Source organism: Xyrauchen texanus, chromosome 41 (genome assembly GCF_025860055.1).
Source record: "Xyrauchen texanus isolate HMW12.3.18 chromosome 41, RBS_HiC_50CHRs, whole genome shotgun sequence".
In the NCBI taxonomy this organism is placed as follows: Eukaryota; Metazoa; Chordata; class Actinopteri; order Cypriniformes; family Catostomidae; genus Xyrauchen; species Xyrauchen texanus.
This window is the reverse complement of record NC_068316.1, coordinates 32,672,617-32,692,835: the sequence shown is the minus strand read 5'-3', so window position 1 is coordinate 32,692,835 and position 20,219 is coordinate 32,672,617. Positions and strand designations below refer to the sequence as shown.

Sequence of the window (20,219 nt, the reverse complement as noted above, 5' to 3'; positions counted from 1 at the left end):
ACTTCGCCTTGGGCACTCAGCTCTAAATGATTCCCTATATAGAATGAACAAACATGAGTCTGGGAATTGTAGATTACAGAAACTGTAGAGCATACTAATAGATTGTAGTGCTAATGAAAATGAAAAGAGTATTTCTGGAAGAAATAAGAGAAATGGAGATAGGAAATCTTACACTTAAAACACTGCTGCATAATGGCTTGAATCATCAGAAAATATATAATGCATTAATGAGATACGTAAGAAATGTAGAACTGTTTAATATGATTTAGAAGGTAATAGATGTATTGTTTTATTTTTTCCCCATTCCATCACTAGTCCACACTCCAGCCCAGTAGGTGGCGGGAATGCGCCTAGCGTTTGTTTGCCAACCGCCATAAAACGTTAAAAGAAGAAGAACAGCACAAGAGTATAAATATTGCTTTTTCTAGTTCAGTGCAATAATCTGACGTACACCACTGAAATACACAGGTAAGCTCAGAATTTAAAGTCATATTTAATTGTGTGCGCTCATATGATGCACATAAAAGGCGTTATGAACCGAACAGTCTATCAGCAAATAATCGTTGTGCGATTTATACAACACACACCTATATATTATTTGCAACAACAGGTGTAAACAATAGTGTGATTATGATGATTATCAGCGAAATACAAGTATAAGATCATATTTAAGTAGAAAGGGACTAGGAGGAAAGTTTAATGTTTTTTTTGTCTGTATTTGAATCACAGACCAAAGCAACTTGAAGGGAGACTTCATGAAAAATGTTTTATAAAATATAGAACTGTGTAGCCTTTATGACATATTTTATTAATGGGTTTCCGTTATGTGTGGAAAATGCATGAAAAAATAGCAGTGCCATACGGAACTCCGTACGAGTATTTTTGAAGGAGTTAAGCAAACTTTGCTTACGATACAACAAGTAAACGCGTGTTACAGACTGATACTAGAAGTTATATTAAACCGTATTGGTCTAACAAAAATTATATTTATTTTGAATATATATATATATATATATATATATATATATATATATATATATATATATATATATATATATATATATATATATATATATATTTTTTTTTTTAAAATACAATATCAAACAGGGGCCTGGGTCGATAGGGAGGGGAGTGTCACATGGTGTAACCTTGTGGTTACTAGAGTGAGTGGTGTTCTCACTCTCCGTGGTGAGTTGTGCGTGGATGCTAGGGGTGTAACGATACACTCAGCTCACGATTCGATACGTATCAAGGTACTGGGTTCACGATACAATGCGCATCACGATATTTTGAACAAAATGTAAAAAAATGAAACTAATTCAAATAACAGATTTATTTCCAAAGCATTAAAAATTTTCAATGACTTTCTTTGTTGTATTTTAACCTTCTGTATGTAAATTAACAATTGACTAGGTGTCACTGAACAATAAAACAGAATTTTAACATGAAATTAGAATTAAGGTAGCTGGAACCAAAGAGAGAAATTCTTAAAGCAATGAAAGTGCAAAAATAAGAAACAAAACGTTAAAAAAAATATTGTTCTGTTCAAGTTAGTTCAACTCAACACAAACCGCTTGTGGGTTTGTTTATAGTCCAGGCAAAGTAGCGTTTTACGACAGGCTAATTGTAAAATAATTTTTTGCAGCTTAGATCATTTCTCTGAGGTGTCCAGAACAACATACTAAAAGTCATAAGAAATCCTAGTTGAGGAAATATGTTAAATTCTCATCAATCCGAGATGTGTGCCAATAAGGCCAGGCAACAATACACCCCAATGGGGCTATTTTTTTCCTTTACTCCTATCGAAATGAAACTTTACACAATGAAAGTACCCATGAAAAGTAAATTTTTTTTGTATTACAAGTTTCTTTGAAAATGAATTTTAATATGCAAATGAGCTATACACTAATCGAATATGCCCAAAATACACCCAAATAGGCTTAATTTTTTCCTTTACTACTACTACCACAATAAAACTTTACCAAGTAAAAGTATATGTGAAAAGTAACTTTTTTTGTATTACAAGTTTCTTTTGAAATGAATCTGAATATGCACATGAGCTCCACACTTATTGAATATGTCCTAATGTGCATAGGCAGAAACACCCTTCATATGTATGACAAATCGGCCCAATCTTCATCTAATCATCCTACTGCCTACTGCAATGCTGCTTTTAGACTGGCCTCTAACCTGAAAACTGCCTGGCTTGGTAGTACCTGCCAGGGGTATAACCCCCGCCGGTAGTCTTCAGGGGTCACAGAGGCACACAAGCCTCCCCACCACGACAAGGTAGCAACAACAGGGGAGGTTTTTTCTTTTTTCTTTTTTTTTTTTTTATCCAGCCTGGATCCTCGACCCCTTCTCTGTGGCTCTTTGTTCTGGCACCCCCTATATCAGTTCCTGGTTTGTTCTTTGCTTAGTTCTTCCCCTCTGGGTCATATTCATCTGATAAATCAGGCAACTGTGAGTTTGTGCAGCTAGTACCACGACATTCTCCGCAAATGGCAGTGCAAGGGAGTCCATGTTTTTTGCATGTGCATCTCTTTGTGCTGCAGTCTTTCTTGCAACTATAGCGGATTACATCTAGTATTTCTGGTGGTGCCGCAGGCTGATCGATCATTATTGGCATAAATCTCCCATCCAAAACATGCCACCCCCAGTCTTTTGGGTCCATACATTCACTTCCCCCTTTCCACTCCATCATTTGGTAAAAGACCCGAAGACTATGGAACTTTGCAGCTGTTGACGTTGGAGGGAGAGTTTGAGGTTCCACTGGAGATGAGTTCTGAGTTACTTTATCACAGAATCGCCTGTATCTCAGCATCCAGTGATTCATCTTTTTCGCCCCCATACAGTGATACTAGAGCTTTTTCACCTGCTGCAATGATGATGCCTTTTTCCACATTTTCCTGTGACTGGCTGAACACCTTAGCTTGTTCGAGAAAGCTAGTGTCATTCTTTACTTTTTTCAGTGCCATTCCCTTTCCTATGCCAAATAGACGAGAAGTAGAATCACAGCCTAAAATGGCATGGATAAAGAGGAGATTGTCACACACCGTGGGACCAAGTAACTCCTTTGTCTACTTTATGCACCATATCCGTCTTGTTTTTGTTGCTTTCTTTGGTTCTGGTGCCAGAAACAGCTCCTGTGCATTCAGATCAGCATGATGCAACAAGAGTACTAACAAGTCAGTGTCATCACCTACTAAGACTGTCTCTTTTGTTCTGGCAGAGGCAATGGCAGTTTGGACAATGAGCATATCTGCATCGTGCTTTGCATGGTCTGTGATACACCCAGCCCTCTCAAGTTTATCACTGAGATAAACCAAGAACCGTTGTTTGTTTTCCTTATTGTTAAGGAACTGGTCCTTTTTGGATTGGATGATCATGTCACCAGAGAAGTGTACAGTCACACCGGGAGTAGCACCTGTTCGACGCAGTTGAGTGGCGTCTTTTATTGTTGGTTCTTCTTTGTAGCCATCAAAGACTATGCTAGTAGCCGTACCATATTTCTGTGTGACATATCTGACATACATTTCACACACACTGTCATAAGTGGACCCTTGTGGCCATGGTAGACGATGTAGTAATCCACCCCCATCAAGGACATGCTGGACATTACTGCTGGGTTGTCTTTGCTGCTGCTCAATAGATTTCCAGAGGACATCGGCAAGAATTGCCTTGTTTGCCTGTAGGGGGAGGTAGGATGATTCAAACAAAGCAGGCGGGTGACTGCAGAGTTCAGTGATGGCAAATCTTCACAACGGTCTCTCAGCGCTACCTGTGGATCTACTGTGGTCTCTCCTTTGATCTTGACAGTTGATCTAGATGCAAGTGTCACTGCTTGGTCAGCTTTCCTGAAGGTGAATTCCTCCACTGGTTTCCCTACCATAGACTCCAAAATCTTGCACCCGATTTCCCTTGATTTCTCAACATCGACACCCTGCTGGGCTGTCATACCATTAGCAATGTTGTGCAGGGAAGGGTTCTCAGTGAATGGGTCTTTCTCTTTGAGATAGGCGACCAGGGCAAGAGTGTCACTGACATCTCTAGTCTGCCTGGCCTTGGACAGGTATTTATGTTGGTCGCTGGTCTCATATGAGACACCGTGAAGGACTGCATAGCATTGTTGATGTTTGCACATGCTGGCATTGAGAGGACCCACACCAAACGTTGAGTCTCTGTAAATCCTTTTCCTCTTGTTAAGGCTCCATGTGTTTTTACACTTCTCATGAGCATCTGCTCAATAATGAGATCAGTGGACAGTCCAGCCCAATACCTGTTGCTCCGCCTCACTACGTGAAATCCCTCCTCAAATTTCTTGTGGACATCTGGATGTGTATCAGGTAGGGCTGTCATGATTTGCAGGTATACACAGTGACGTGCGGTGATGTCTTAAAGAGGCTAGGCACTGAGTTATGAAAGCCAGATTACCTGATTTATTGTTTAAGCTAATAATACGTAATAACAGTGAACGTTACGCACAAGTGCGGCATATCAAGAAATGTACAAATCAGGATGTATATCGTGTACTCTCTCTCTCTCTCTCTCTCTCTCTCTCTATCACAGACACACACACACACAAGCGCGTAAACAGTGAACGTTACGCACAAGCGCAGCATATCAAGAAATGTACAAATCAGGATGTATATCGTGTTCTCTCTCTCTCACACTTTCTCACACACACGCACGCGCGTAAACAGTGAACGTTACGCATTTATCAGATCCTTCAAAACCTCTCGGTTTTCCTTTACCTTTTCATTGTTGTAGGTTATATTCAGCTTCCTTTGGTCGTCAAGTGCAAGGTTGATCCGAGATTTTCCAAAGGTTTTCAGTGTAATTTGACACTGGATGTGAGCTGACGACTTTTCATGCTGGCAGGTTGTTCAGATCACAATATCCTGCTTAAGTCCAAACAGTCTGACTGGTTGAAAAAAGCAGGCAGGGATAGCAGTACAGCCGCTGATTGTTAGAACAGCCACATAGCCAATCTTTTCTTACATACCATCAGTTTGAAATGATCGGATAATTTTTGGGCCCTTTTGCTGTACTAGTCCATCTAAGGCTGGCGTAGACCTCCCTCTTGCAATTAACTTGTATTTGGTTATAAAATTTCTTAATTCCGTGATTACAGCCGGTGCTATCATTTTGATTTTGAATTTGGCGGAGATTAGGCATGTACGCTAGCTGTGGTGTAATGACGTTAGCTACGCAAATGTCCAGGAATATCTCGATTTTAATTGGTCCATGTCTGATACGTAACGGAGATGATTACGGGCATAACATATTTGCGTCAAAAGGCACAGCAGATTTGTGCTTTTTGCCGTACATGTTAAAGAATACAGGATCGGCGCGCATGCGCAACATGGGTTTTCCGCTTGTCGTCTGCAATGAATGGACCGTAAAAGCACTGCTTATTCTACCATATGTTTTTAGTTGATTATGCGTAACTGCTACATTTGTCATCATAACGTCTAAACAATTGGAATAACACACATATTGCATATATAAATCACAAGAATAAAAAGTAAAAATACAAATACAAGTTTATTATTTAATAAACATTTTATTTTTTAATTTTGGCAGGGTAGGCAGTGCCTAGTTTGCCTACCCAGACCGCACGTCAGTGGGTATACATAGGCTGACTTTGCATATAGTCTGTGTCCAGAAGCGGCAAAGTAGGGTAGCATATCATGAACACACTGAAGGTGCAATCTCCAGTTGCCTGTCCTCTCAGCTTTGATAAAGTTTCTCAGAATATCAATCATGTCCATGTACTGCAGCCAAAGCTGTGCTGTCCTCATATGCATTGTTTCCTTCTTGTTGTTGAGTGCATTCTGGATTCTCTCCAAAACTTCAGCAGAACAAAGTTCTTCCATCGGCATATTAGAGGACATGACTTGGTCATATAGCTCACTTGCAATACTCAAGTCAGTTGTGACTGTTTCTTGGGTATCGGGAACTTCCTCATCTGGCTCAGTATCAGCGGCAGGCATCATCTCAACTGAAAGTTGTTTTACTGTGTCTTTGGTTGGTAGTGGCACATTGAAAGCATCAGCCAGAAACATGGTGTTAAGTGCGGCATCCACTAGCATGTGACCACGAACTGCCCTGGACACAGCCTTGCCAGACATCATGTGGCACACTGTATTTCCAGCATACACCACCTCTAGTAGCTCCTCCAGTCCAGTCCCTGCCATTAAATGTCCAATGCTACCCAAGAAGCTCATTTGCATGTGAAATCCCCCAAGCCTGAGGACTATTCGCTTGAGTTCATTGTTGCTTGGCTGAGACTGGATAATGGTCAAGGCTTTCCAGAAAAGGGGTTGGTCGAACGTCAGAACAGGGGTCACATCATACTGCAGAGCTTGAGTTGCCACAAACCTCAATGTTGAGTAAATGCAGGATTCATCACTGGGATCAAGATCAATCATTGGAAGGAATGTTACTGAAGCTCTCCCAGGGTGTTCACCTAAATGCAGCATCTGCATCATACCAGACCATGATGGCCTTTGAGAGTGAAGGAGTAGGGATGTCTTCCACAAAACATCCAGCTGTGATGTTTTGTTATCTGCTGGCAACAGAGCCAGTGGCTGATACACAATAGGTTCACGTATAGGAGGAATCTTAAAGTACTGAAAGTTTATGCGACCAACCGCAGCAATATCTGCAGCAGTCACTTGGATCTTTGGAATAGGTTTGTTTTGTTGCATTCCTGGTGTAATGCAAGCTATTATTCCCATTCCATGGAACGTCCCAGTACCATCAATAGTTGCCACATTGTGGTCGATGTTGTCTGCAACATATTGTATATGATGCTCTTCTGTGAATCCAGGGATCTCAGTCCCTTGTGCCTCTGCGGCACTCTGTTCATATTTCATCACATCTGCATAGGAACAGGCAAAACCATGTTTATGGAGTGTGTTTACCAAAAAGCGTGATGCAAAATGGTGATGCATCTGGACCCCTAGGCCAAGCTGAAGAGGTGCAATCATCATCCTTGGTCTTATTGCTTGCATGATGGACTGTCCGATTGATGCAACCTTTGTATCAATGTTTTTACCAGCAAACATATTCCTCAGTAGAACTTGTAGTGACTCTGGAACATAGCTTGCAGCAGCTGCAATGTCACTTGAGTTTGGGTAAGAGTCATTTAGGACTTCCATGAATTTGACATCACTTCAAATTAACTTTGCAGCGGTTTTAATTATATTCGGCTTCTCGTCTTCTGGATTCTTAGATTTTTGTTGCTTGTGAAATTCATGAAGAATTGAGTGGGCTGTGTCTCGCAAAGTGACCACACATTGATTTTCCAGGCCAGTCATTATTACTCTATCTCCAAAGTGTTCCTTTATTTTAATTTTCATCCACTTAGCACAATATGGTTCACAACCTGTGTCTTGCAAGTACTCTGTCATCTTTACCATAAGGTCTTGAATAGTAATTTGTTCATCATCGTATTCTTCTAAAAAATTTTGCCACCTTTAGGAATGCTGTTGTTCTCTCGTAATCTTCAGGTCTTCCGACTTTGAATCTTTTGGGTTTGTTGCCAGGGTTTGTAGAGAACTGACTCGGAATATTCTTCATATTTCGAAAGTTAGTGTTGCATATGTTGTGGTACATTGCATCGGCTGCATGAAGGTCATGGACAGATGATATTCTCCCCAAAACTGTATCAGACCATTCATCGTTCCTTAAGTGGCAAACCTGCACAATCATTTCCTGAAAGTCTCCTGTTCGTACTGGGTAGATATAAATTTTCTCTCTCTGCTTATTTTTCTTATCTATTTCAGTTGGTTGTCCACAGAACAAGCAATGCTCTTGAAAATCGAAGTTCTGTTCTGAGCGGAGATTGTTTGATTTGGGGTTGTTGCAAAGATGGTATTACATTATCATGTACAATATTTTCTGCTTTACAATAGCTGCGACGACATTCGATGTGTACTCGGTCTCCAGGAATTGTCACTAAGCTACTTCCACGTTGAGCACTGGCACGGTTCACACCATTGCTGCCTTTTGCTTGTAGAACAACCGATGTGTTTTCATCACTGAATGACTCATTACATATTTTACACTTCTCCATTTCTCCCTGTTTACATACATTACACACTGCATAAACAAAAAATAAAAAAATAAAAGTGTTGTCTAGCAATGAAATTAGGCCCAATTGAATTTCCTAGTGCTAGCAAGCTAACGTTAGTTCGTTTCAGTAAACTAGGCGATGCTACTGCAAGATGAAAAGTAGTTGTGGCCTTAAGTAAAATGTGTCTACAGTAAAATGTCTAGTTAGAAAGGAGTTGGTAACTTAAAATGTTCCGATTGGGTTTCTAGCCTCGATATTGCTGTTGCTAGCTTCTCATAACACTGCAAAGCTACTTTACAAACGGTGAAAGTCTGATGTGTGAGGTTAGGGTGGTCTGAAATACTTGCTCACTAAAAGAAAAGCAGTTTTGGTGTCTGGCAAAATTATTTTAAAGAGCTGGAAAGTGTGTATCTCTTAGTGTAGCTCATTTGCATATTAAAATTCATTTTCAAAGAAACTTGTAATACAATTTTTTTTTTTTTACTTTTCATGGATACTTTTATTGTATAAAGTTTTGTTTTGATAGGAGTAAAGGAAAAAAATAGCCCCATTGGGGTGTATTGTTGCCTGGCCTTACTGGCACGCATCTCGGATTGATGAGAATTTGACATATTTCCTCAACTAGGATTTCTTAGGACTTTTAGTATGTTGTTCTGGACACCTTATAGAAATGATCTATGCTGAAAAAAATTCTTTTACAATTAGTTCTATTTTTGGCTCCAAAATGAGTTACTTTGCCTGGACTATTAGGTTACTTGCAGTTAGAGTACACCAACATGCAAATGGAGTGACAAACACGCGCACACAAATGCAAATACACGGTTTCTCACACCATTAGTAATGCATACATACCTGCTGTAACTGGTTCGATTTGTTCTTCAACCGGAGGAAAACCTCTTGTTGTTCAGAGAGTAAAGGTGCGTACACACTGCCAGCGACATCGCGTGCGACAGCGACTCAATACCATTCATTTTCAATGCGAGCACAGCGACTTCCGGCGACACAAGCTGTCGCGACTGTTGGCGCTAGATGTGGGCGTGTCCAGCGACGCGACAAAGTTGAGAAAAGTTCAACTTTGGAGCGACTAACGGAAGCGACAGCCAATAGGAGAGAAGACGGGAGAGCTCACGTGATCCTTTCTCTCTCTCTCTCAGCTCCTGCAGTAACGGAAAGGTGGATGAAAGGCTAATTCTTGCTGTTAGCAATTTTCCAGTGCTCTATATGTCTCTTCCCACGTACAAGGACATTTTTAAGAAAAATACTGCGTGGAAAGGTGTATCTGAGATCGCGGGGATTTTATGGACCCAGACAGACCGGCGTTTGCATTTTCAGCACGAGATAAACAGCCGCTATGGCAAACAGCATGCCTTGTTTCTCATTCATCTTTGATATAAAGCATTTTATGTACTGATTCCATTTATATTTAGTCTTTTCCCTCCAAAATGTTTGTTTTTAGTGGCAAGAAAAGAGATTCGCTGTCAACAGCAATGGAATGGCATCCGTGAATGTCATGTATAAACGTTACTAGGCAACCAGTAGTGGGAACACCCACTAGCGACTTCACCGCCAGCCACTGGCGACCTGCAGCGATAAAGTCACTGGCAGTGTGTACGCACCTTTTGTCGCTGCATGTCGCCAGTGGCTGGCGGTGAAGTCGCTAGTGGGTGATCAGTTGAACTTTCTCAACTTTGTCGCGTCGCTGGACATGCCCACATCTAGCGCCAACGGTTGCGACAGCTCGTGTCGCCGGTAGTCGCTGTGCTCGCATTGAAAATGAATGCGCGCGACAGCAACTCAATACCAATGTCGCTGGCAGTGTGTACGCACCTTAAGATTATGTGATGCGATCTCAAGCATCTTATACTTTACCATGAGCACAGCTGTTGCTGTGGCACTGCGGTGAAAGAAATCCACGACTTTTCTCACGTGACAAATCAAGCAACTGACGCGGAGCATGCAATCCTGCTTGCTAAGCAAGATTCAATGTGTGCAAAACCCTTAATATGAGGAGACAACCCAGCTTCTCTCACTGCCACCTCCACAATAATTTAATGATTACATGTAATGTTTACTGTGAAATGAGAATTTATTTTGCTGTAGTGGAATTTTATTGTAGTGTGTGTGTGTGTGTGTGTGTAAAGAGCTCAAGGGGCTGCATCTGTAACTGTTGGCAGGCTTCTGGGGTTGGAGACGGGCGTGTGTCACGGTTCGGTCTTCAGGAACCGTGACACGGGATCGTGGATGTTTGTATCGTGATTTCGGTTGCGGTTAATGTATCGTTACAGCCCTAGTGGATGCCATGGACGTCTCCACAGTAATGTGCTCAACAAGCCATGTGATAAGATGCGCGGATTGTATGGATATTGTTATGTTTTTCCATTCCCTAATTTATCCTTAAACCTGAACTCTGTCAACATATAACCGTTATTTATTTTATACTTTTTATTTTGTTTCAGCAAAAAGTTATTTGTTTTGGTTAGTTGATTTAACTTTTGGTCTTCCCCCACCACACATGGATGCTTCGGATAGCAAGATGAAACGAAAAGGTTAAAATAAGAGGTCTACACAAAAGGTGCTTGTGGAAGAGATGGAATGTGGAGTTCCCGTTGCTACGGGGAATGATTCTGACTCTCATATCAATGTGGATTATCAATATGGCCAACAAAGCCCTGTTCACTCCCGGAGTGAGAGCCCAGTCCTCAAGGCATTGAAAACAGACATGAAAAGTTGCAAAACCACAGTGAACCTACACGGCAACAAAAAATAGTGAGCTTGAGCAAAGGCTGAATGAAGCAGAATGTTATCAGCGTAGATGGAACCTCCGTCTGTGTGGAGTGGCAATCCAAGATGACCTAGATGTTGTGCATCGACTGGGAAAGATCCAAGAGCAGAACAGCAGGTCAAGACCAGTGATCATTCGTTTTGTGAAGAGATCTACGCAGGACCTGATATGGCAGCAGGCATAACAGTCCGAATACTTGGATATCATAAGAGTTCTCTGAAGATCTGACGTAAGCGGAACAATAGCTGAGGATGAAACTGTGGCCGTTGGTGGAAGCTACTAGAAAGGAAGGGAAAAGGGCATTCTTTGTCGGTGTGCGGGCATTTGTCGATGGGCAGACAGTGCGTTCACCACCGTGAAGATGAGTGGTTGCAAACTATGAACATTTGTTTTTGACCTACCGAATGTTTTGCTCCTGTAAGTTTGTAGCTCTTTTGACTGATGCAGAAATAAGTGTAATGTTTAATATAATTTCTGTAGTTTTATGACTGAGACAATATGTATATTGTTTACTTCATTGTTAAGGGATTGGTTTTTCCAATTGTTCTTGTTCGTTTTTATATCTATTCATGTCGTTTTCTTTAGTTTCTCTAAATGCCAGAGGTTTAAGGTTAAATGTTAAACGTAAAGCTTTGTTTTTGTTTGCTAAGCAGCTGAAATCTGACTTCTGATTCTTTCAAGATATTTCAACTCCCAATGATGTTAACTTCTGGAAAACACAATGGGGTATAACTATATTTGGTTTGCTCATGGGTCTGAGTGTAAGGCCGGGGTAGCAATTAAAAAAAAAAATAAAAAAATTTCTGAGGATATTCTGTATTCTGAGGGGGACCCCTGGTTACCATGTTTTTTTGGGTTATAAAATGTAGATCTTTTTACTATACTTATGGTTAACTTTTATGAGTACAACTTGAGTGAAAATGATGTTCTGTTCAAGGAACATGTCTCCACCGTCCTGCCATTTACACATGTGCTTTTAAGCCAAGAGTTCTGTGGAGGAGATGGTGGGTTTTCACTTGGAAAAGAGCGAGGACAGTGCTCTGAGTGCGCTCGATCTTGTGCGTGCACTCAACTCTACTTTGGCACTTCCAGTATATTATGCATTTGCGCATCTTTGTGAGATAAATCTACTTGTGCTCACTCCTAGGTTAGGAGACTTTGTTTGTTCCGTGTAATTTTTGTGTGGTCTCGCTTGTTGTTTGCTTGCACTAAATGTTATAATTGCAGCACTGGCCCAATCGGGCAAGTGACTGTTCTAGCAACTGGCCTTAATCTTTCTCACACTGGCCCTGGGCCATTGGGCAGTCCATGTCAAGCCCTGTATAGTTTTATTATCTTCCATGAGGCCCACTGATAATGTTAGTTTCCCCCCAGTCTCATGTCACGGCTGATATTCTATCAAATAGTTCAGATCTTCAGTCTCACCCACACACAAGCCTGTTATCAACTCTGGACACACACTTTACACGGTAAGAAACACAAGGGGTCTGGAATATGCCGTCATCTGTTTGTAGCTTGTTTTCATATATGCTTATGTTCTTTTTTCACTATTTAACTTCAAATTAAACTCCGCTCCACAGTGCAGCTACTACTAATAATTACAACTACTAATATTTAATGGTGTTGTGTTACTTGTGTCAAATTTCCTCAGAAATGTCTCTGGTCAAGCAGAATTTTCACCAGAATAATGAAGCGAACATCAACAAACTGATCAACCTCAAACTGATGGCCTCATATGTCTTTCAGTCTCTGGTGCGTTCCCATCTTTCACAATTTATATATTTTATATATTTTTAGATAAATTATATATTTTATATTGTCCTTAATTACTGTAATTTTCACCATAAAGTTTACCTTTCATTTTGAATTAGACTCACAAAATTGTTGTTGCACATTGCAAGATTTCATTATTTTCAGCAATTATTGCTGCATACATAGTGAATGTTGTGCATTTTTCAGGTTATAGTTTATTTTATATATATATATATATATATATGCACTAACATTGTTCATATTATATTAATGACTGACTGATATATATATTTAGAAATGCTTTTCTCAATAGTTTTTCAAAATATTGCCTGTAAAATAATCTCATATTTTGTGAATATGCAATATAACGCCGTAATAGTCAGTAACATTATTTCTCTCTCATATATAGGGTATGTATTTTGACCGGGATGATGTGGCTCTGCCCAACTTCTCAAAGTTTTCCCTGGAGCGTTCGAAGAAGGAAAGGGAGCAGGCGGAGCTCCTGCTTAAGTACCAGAACACAAGAGGTGGTCGAATCCTCCTCCAGACAATTGCAGTAAGTGTGTTTTTAATGCCATATGTCAGGGGGGACGGCAACATGTTTTGGAGTAACTACACTTTGTGCTCCATTCAAATGCAGGAGACCAGGGGGTTTTACAGAAACTTACTTAAGTTAAAATCTGGGCAGCGTTTCCAAAAGCATCTTTAGTTGAAGTAGATTGTAAAAATTGGTGCCAAAGGGCTCTACGATGAACTTCAGTTTGCGATGCTTTTGGGAAATGCTGCCCTGATCAGTTCAGTTAGAATTGTTTTGCATTCATATTACAGAAGTAAATCCTAACTGGAATTTCCTTTGCTTCCCAGGATATAAGATAGGATTCTAAAGTTAGCATCTTTCTGTGATGACGTATAATTTGTGTCTTCGCAGTCTCCCGATCGCAATTATTAAGGTATAATGCATTTCTCATAGCTGCTTGTGTCCAAATACACCCCCTTCGGAGAGCAGCATCATTCTTCACATCTTTTCCAACACATCTGTCGGCTCGCGGGAGACAAACATTAAAATTCATCACATTTAACATTCAATGCGTCCGTGGGAGACAAACGCAAGCGTTATGTGCATGGGAAGTTTTTGTGATAAATCCAAAGAGACGAGCTTTAATACTTAACCTTGAAGACGTCACTGTGTTTTACCAGGATACCGTGGTAAACAGCTGCCGCTTGTACTCATGTTTATGACGTAATTGGACCACTGTTCCGACCCAAATAATATGATGTGAACTGAGACCAGCGCAGGCAGCGGGAGGGGGAGGAAACAAAACCAACAATCCTGTTCGGTCCAAGCAATCAAACCAAGTGTGAAAGCACACTTAATGCATTCTTGTTACTTACGTTCTTGAGGATTGGAATTAAACTATGGCAGTGGATGATGACATTGAACGAGAACATAAGAATGCAGATTGAGAAACGGCCTTTGTTTTGGTTGGAGGATCAGGAAAAAATTAATGATTGGACTGTTTTGGCCAACGGTCTGCCAGTTGAGGAGCCTTGCCACATGTAATGTTATTAGATAAATCCTGAAGTACACTTCATTAATCTTGGTATATATGATGTCTGTGCATTTGTGAGGTTCAGAAATATGTTTAATAGGAATGTGACATGGTCAGAGAATCTTTGATATTATATTTATTTAATTTGTTTCTGTCTCTTCTCCCCAAAACTCATCAGAAGCCCAGTCGTGATGAGTGGAAAGGAGGTCTGGATGCCATCACTTTCTCTCTGGAATATCAGAAATCTCTTAACCGATCCCTGCTGGAGATCCATCAAGCAGCTGGAGAAAACTCGGACCCTCATGTAATCAATAATCCCTTTTTTTTTTATTATTATTTATTATTATTATATTAAGATTATAAATTGTTATTTATTTTTGATTCTGTAAGTTCTGGTTAAAAAATGTATGGTACTTTTGGCAAAGACTCCCATAGAGTGGGTCACCTCAGTAGCTGCTTTTCCATGTTTGGGCCAGGGCTATCAACTGGCTAGTGGAGCTAATAGCCTCGGACCTTGAGTTGCAAGACCAAAATCGATCGGTGTTCCCACCATTGCGCCAAACACTTTGCAGCGTTGCCCAAAAACACACACTTAGTACGCCGCTGCCAACGTCACATAACCCGCCCGTTTCACAAGCAAGAGGAAAGCTCAAGCGGAGTTATCATGTTATCTAGAATATAAAGTTTATATTGAATGCAAATAGCAAAATAATTTAGCATTGATAACTCCCGTACTGTAACTGCCATGGTGTCCCAAGTGGTCTCTCACTGTCAGTGGGATGATGTCCCAGCACTGTCTATGAACGTTCACCGAACCACAGAAAGTTATTTCTTTGGACACCGCTTTTTCCATTGGGCGTTTTAACGGATTTGTACTGTGCGTGCATTTCTTTTTTTTTTTTTTTTTTTACAAATTTTTCCATACCTATATGGTTGTCTGCTGGATGCACAACCTGGGAAGTTTGACGAAGCTCCGCCTTGGACATTGACCCTCACCCCAATCTCCGGCCTTGTTTGGCCCAAGGGCAAGCAGCAGGCCAAAGGCCATTAGCCCCAAGAAAGCCCATAAAAGGCATTTTGAAGCCCCACACAACTGGCCCTGGCACGCACTAGCACGCCCTCATTTAGCCCTATAGTGGAAACGCAGCTATTTTGGATGTAGGAAGGACCATATGATTTCCAAGAAAACAAGGACTGAACCGCGGAATTCAGCTGTAAAACTGGAATTAATTATAACATGCAGAATGTCACGGAGTTTGACATATTTGGGATAAAAATTTACGTTTGAATGAACAATTAATTTATTAAATTAATTAAATGGGTGAACTGTCCTAGTGCGGTTACTAAACTGCAAAAGGCTGTGATTTTTATTCAATAAATATATAGTCTGCATGTGCTGTGCACTTTAAAGTGAATTTATGAAGCAGCTTATACACTGAAAGCACCGTCATGAGCATCACGCGCGCACTGTTTATAATAAAAGATGAGTGCAAAGCGCTTATTCACTTTGAAGCGCATACAGTGTGTAATATTTATTAAAAAACTTGCAGCCTTCTGAATTTTAATAATCATACCTGGCCATGTAGCAAACTGCTTGTCTGGAGATAAAAGACTACTGTTAAAACGACTGAAACTGAAAGGGCTAAACTCATTTTTCTACCAAATAAAAGCCCCATTAAAATGGATGCGAAATGGAAAAGAAAAAATCAATTAAAGGAATGGTTTTCCCAAAAATCACTCATCATTTACTCCCCCTCATGCCGTATCAAACTCTTATGACTTTTTTTTTTTCTGAGGAAGGATGTGTAAGCTGTTGTTGTTCATATAAAGTAATCCATATGGCTTAATTGGTTTAATCCTTGTCTTCTGAAGCTATACAATGGCTTTGGGTGAGACACAAAGCAATAATTCTGTTCTTATTAACCCAAAACTTCTCTTCATCCCAGCCTATTCATCCCTATGCATGTTCATGACCGAAGCTTGTTCGTGCGCATTTACGTTTTATACATGTTCACTCTCGAACTTCCGGTTGTATCATGCATGCATCAGTTCTCGCCTGAACTTGCGAGCATGCATGCTTTTAAGCACAAGGATGCATGACAAACTTCTCTTATGAAGAAGGCTTATCAGACTCCATTAAGAAAGCACATCCTGTATGATTTCTTTCATTTACAAAACCACAACGTTTTTTTGTTATTGTTAGTGTACACAAATAAAAGTAAACCCTTTTATAGTTTCGAATGATGTCTTAATCTTATCTGTATGACCAAAAATTATGGAGTATTTATTTGTTGTCCCTGCTGTTATCAGGGAAAAGTTCAGGTGATGGCGCCTCCTGTGACCACAGAGGATTGACTTATGTTTTCAATATAAAAAAACAATTCAAACAGGAGCAATTCAAATATTTTCATTTGGGGGCATTTCCGACCCTGCACGACACTATTTTGAGCCAACACCTGATTAGCTTGATTGGTTTTAAGCTTAATGGAGTTTATTTATTTATTTATTTATTTATTTATTTTATATAGTGGTTAAATTTCAGTAGTGGCAAACATTATCCTTACCCTGACAGTTGGAGGCGGCATAAAATTTGACTGAGGCGGCAGCCTCATAATTCTCTATGCAGGAAACACCCTGGCATTTCTATAATGTAACTGAAAACTGTTGCTTTTGCGTGATGCTGCTTCCACACCAGCACAACAAAAACAAGTGTATATTGTGTGCACCTTTTAAGATCAGATTGGCTGCCACTGTTAACTGTTCTTATAATTGACTGTTTTATGTGATTTCAAATATGAAGCTGTATTGTTCTTAGGCATTCTCTGACAATCTGATGTCCTTGCGTGTGTCATTTTGTGTAGGTCTGTAGTTTTTGTCCATTGTGCTTTCCAAAATTTTCTTCAAACTTGCAGTACAGGAGATGGTTGCATTTTAATTAGGTTTTATCTGAAACCTCCACAGCTTCAAGTATGTACTCTACTCTCTTCCAGCTCTGTGATTTCCTAGAGGGCCACTTCTTGACTGACAGTCACGACACCATTAAGAAGTTGGGTGACTACACCAGCACCCTGACTCGCATCACCTCCTCTGACCCGCACGGCATGGGAGAGTATCTTTTTGACAAGCACACTCTTTGAAAATGAGTTCAATCATTCCTGTAGTAACCTGTCAGTATTTCAATACCCTGCAGTGGCCTTGATTTTACATTTCAATAAGACCCATCTAAATGTTTTTACATCACACTTTGAAATATTCTAGTGTACGAATAAGAGTGGATCTACTGTGAAATCTGTGCTATTATAAGGAATGTACCCTTGTGTTTAAGCCATAACTAAACCTCTGTTTACAGAATTATAAAGGTGCTAGTTTAAAACCATATCTTATCAAACTCCATCCCATAAACCGGTATAGTACAGCTCTGCAGTTAAAATGTATACCTCAGCCATTAAGTTGTTACAAATTGGGTAATAACATCCTCAAGCATTCCAGAGTGAAGTTTTGTATTTGTAATTTTGGTGCACCACTCCTAAATGTACCTTAATCTTGATTTTTAGTCATGATTTTTTGAAGAGCAGTTATAACTTGTCTGACGACAAAAAGCTGATTAAAATAAAACAAATTTGTTCAATTATTGTTTTGAGTTTCTTCATTAGATTTGTCTGTCAAATTGAGCAAATATTTAACACATCCCCGAGTAACTCAACATCTATAACTTACTGTCCAAACTACGCAGCAGTGAACCTTTACACTTGGTTCATATTGACAACCTCACATAAATGATGGATGAACTTATCAAAAGCAGCCACATGAATCACACATTCCATGCATATGATCTAGAAATCTAAAAGATCTAGGAAGTTTAATATAAATGATCTATTAAAACTACTTTTATTCTGTTTGTGTGGTTTTATAAAGACTTGTCAGAATAAGAGCACCAGCACACAATATACACATGCCCCTGGATGTGATTTTCAGGGGCATTTTCTATTTTTGTGAGGGCATTTTTATCCTAAATATAAAAATGTACTGTGTCTCATACTTTTACTTAAAATATTATATTTAATCAATTTATTTACATAAAATCTCAATCTTAATATATAGATTGAGAATAGTTTTACATTTACCCACAAAATTAAATCCACACCTTTTTAAGCCATGTGTACAACTTGGCCCAGAATACAATATTAGGAACCACATCAGATGTTACAAAAAATATATATATATATATTTCAGAAATTCATTTCAGGGGGATTTTTGCATGTGGAATTTTAGGGGCATTTTGTGGCATTTGTTTCTGGACACAAAAATGGCCAGACAGTGAATTATTGTTAAATGATGAAGCATCTTCCTAAAGACTAATTTATTCGTAAATCAAACCCACAGAATCATTTTAACAAACTGCAAAAAATCATGAGAATAATCATAACTATTAATAGCCCTTATAATTTAATTCTATGATTTTAATTAATATGAAACTGATTCTATAAGCAAACCAGATATAGCAAAACCACTAAGAGTGAAAGGTGTCAGATGATTCTAATTTCTTGAGGAACTGAAATAGTTTCAACAACATGTGATTGGTTTCAATCACTAAAGGAACCGATTACAATCAAATTGATATGGATAAGAATCCGAGAAGGAATTCATGATAAAAGTAAAAAGTATTTATGTCCCATTGTGCCGTCTGAGACCTGTAGAATGAACACTACATCCTCAGACTGTGAAGCAAATCTGGAGGAGGTTTGACAGACAAGACATGGACATGCTTGCTTTGAGTGAGATGTAATACTGTCCCCTGATCCCTGGCTCCGCTGGCCGACAGCACGTCTGTATGTATACCGCCTATCAATACACTGCATGTAGTTCTGCAGAGGGTTTCTGAGGATCAAGTTCAGCTCCTGTTAGTAGCACCGTATTGGTCCTCTCACACTTGGTTCTCAACTCTGGTCTGTCTCCTGGAAGAGGCTCCTTGAGAGATTGCTGTCAGAGCCGACTGTTGTCTTAGGCGCGGGGTAGCATTTGGAACCCTCTGCCTGACTTATGGAAGTGTCGGGATCCTTTTGCATGTTAGTTTATCCCCTGCTGTGGTTGATATCATTTTGAATGCTAGAGCCCAATCGATGGGAAGGCTATATGTTTAAGTGGTGCACTTTTGCCTCCTGGGCTTTGCCACAAAATGAGGATCCAGATCACTGCCCTATAGGCTCATTGCTGGAGTTCTTACAAGAGCACTAGTCAGTGGCGTAAGTCAGAACAGCTGTTTGTATGCTTTGATGCCCGCAATAGGGGATTTTCAGTCTCTAAGTAGGGGCTGTCTCATTGGCTTGTTGATACAATTATGAGTGCTTGTGAGGCACGCAGTTTGTCTTCAACTTTTAGCATTCAGGCCCATTCTACGTGGAGCGTGGCATCTTTGTGGGCTTCGGCTAGAGATGTGTCCTTGGAGTACATTTGTATGGTGGCAGGCTTGTCAGCTTTGCATACTTTTGCCAGATTTTATAATCTGGACAAGCATTTAACCCCTGCTTCCCATGTTCTCTGTTGGAACAGGGTTGAACCTTTGAATTTTAAAATTTACTTAGGCCTACTTGTGCGCAGCTATATGCCTGCCACACAGGCTGACAATGTGTCAACAAATGATGTGAAATTGACGAGTGACCATGAAAGGGAACGTCACATTTATGTATGTAGCCCTGGTTCCAGAAAATCTGAATGATGCTGCTGGAGCGAGAAATAATTACGAGCCAATTATGTAGCTCCTAAGGGACATCGCTTAAATACCATCAGCCAATAAATTGTCATGATTTTATAAGGGCTTCAGAATGTCTGACCACTTGCGTGTTCCCCATTTCATCAGTAACGCAGCATCTTGTTCCTACTCAGGGAATCAGGGTTATGCACGTAACCAAAATGTTTTTTGGAGGCTTTCTGGTGCTTGGACCCTGAGCACAATACAGTATGACCAACCACTAACGCCATATGCATGAATTTCTGAAAATGGATCTTTGAACCGTACTGACAAAGGTCATCCAGGGCAATTTTATTTTTCCAC

General features: G+C 40.0%; 1 protein-coding gene across 1 annotated transcript; it reads left to right on the top strand.

Annotated features, from left to right (window-relative positions):
• The first annotated feature begins 366 nt into the window (after positions 1 to 366).
• Positions 367 to 17,784, top strand: zgc:56095 (Ferritin, lower subunit-like). The gene is made up of 5 exons (XM_052113764.1): positions 367 to 468; positions 12,517 to 12,617; positions 13,027 to 13,173; positions 14,346 to 14,471; positions 17,158 to 17,784. Exons 2-5 carry the CDS (start codon positions 12,519 to 12,521, stop codon positions 17,302 to 17,304), a joined length of 519 nt encoding a protein of 172 aa, XP_051969724.1. The 5' UTR covers positions 367 to 468; positions 12,517 to 12,518; the 3' UTR covers positions 17,305 to 17,784.
• Positions 17,785 to 20,219: the final 2,435 nt, after the last annotated feature.

Excerpts from the sequence above, each read along its gene's own strand:
- zgc:56095 (XM_052113764.1), top strand. The coding sequence starts at position 12,519 with ATGTCTCTGGTCAAGCAGAATTTTCACCAGAATAATGAAGCGAACATC. Across the intron at positions 13,174-14,345 it reads TCCTCCTCCAGACAATTGCA|AAGCCCAGTCGTGATGAGTG; the intron begins GTAAGTGTGTTT and ends AAAACTCATCAG. Across the intron at positions 14,472-17,157 it reads GAGAAAACTCGGACCCTCAT|CTCTGTGATTTCCTAGAGGG; the intron begins GTAATCAATAAT and ends ACTCTCTTCCAG.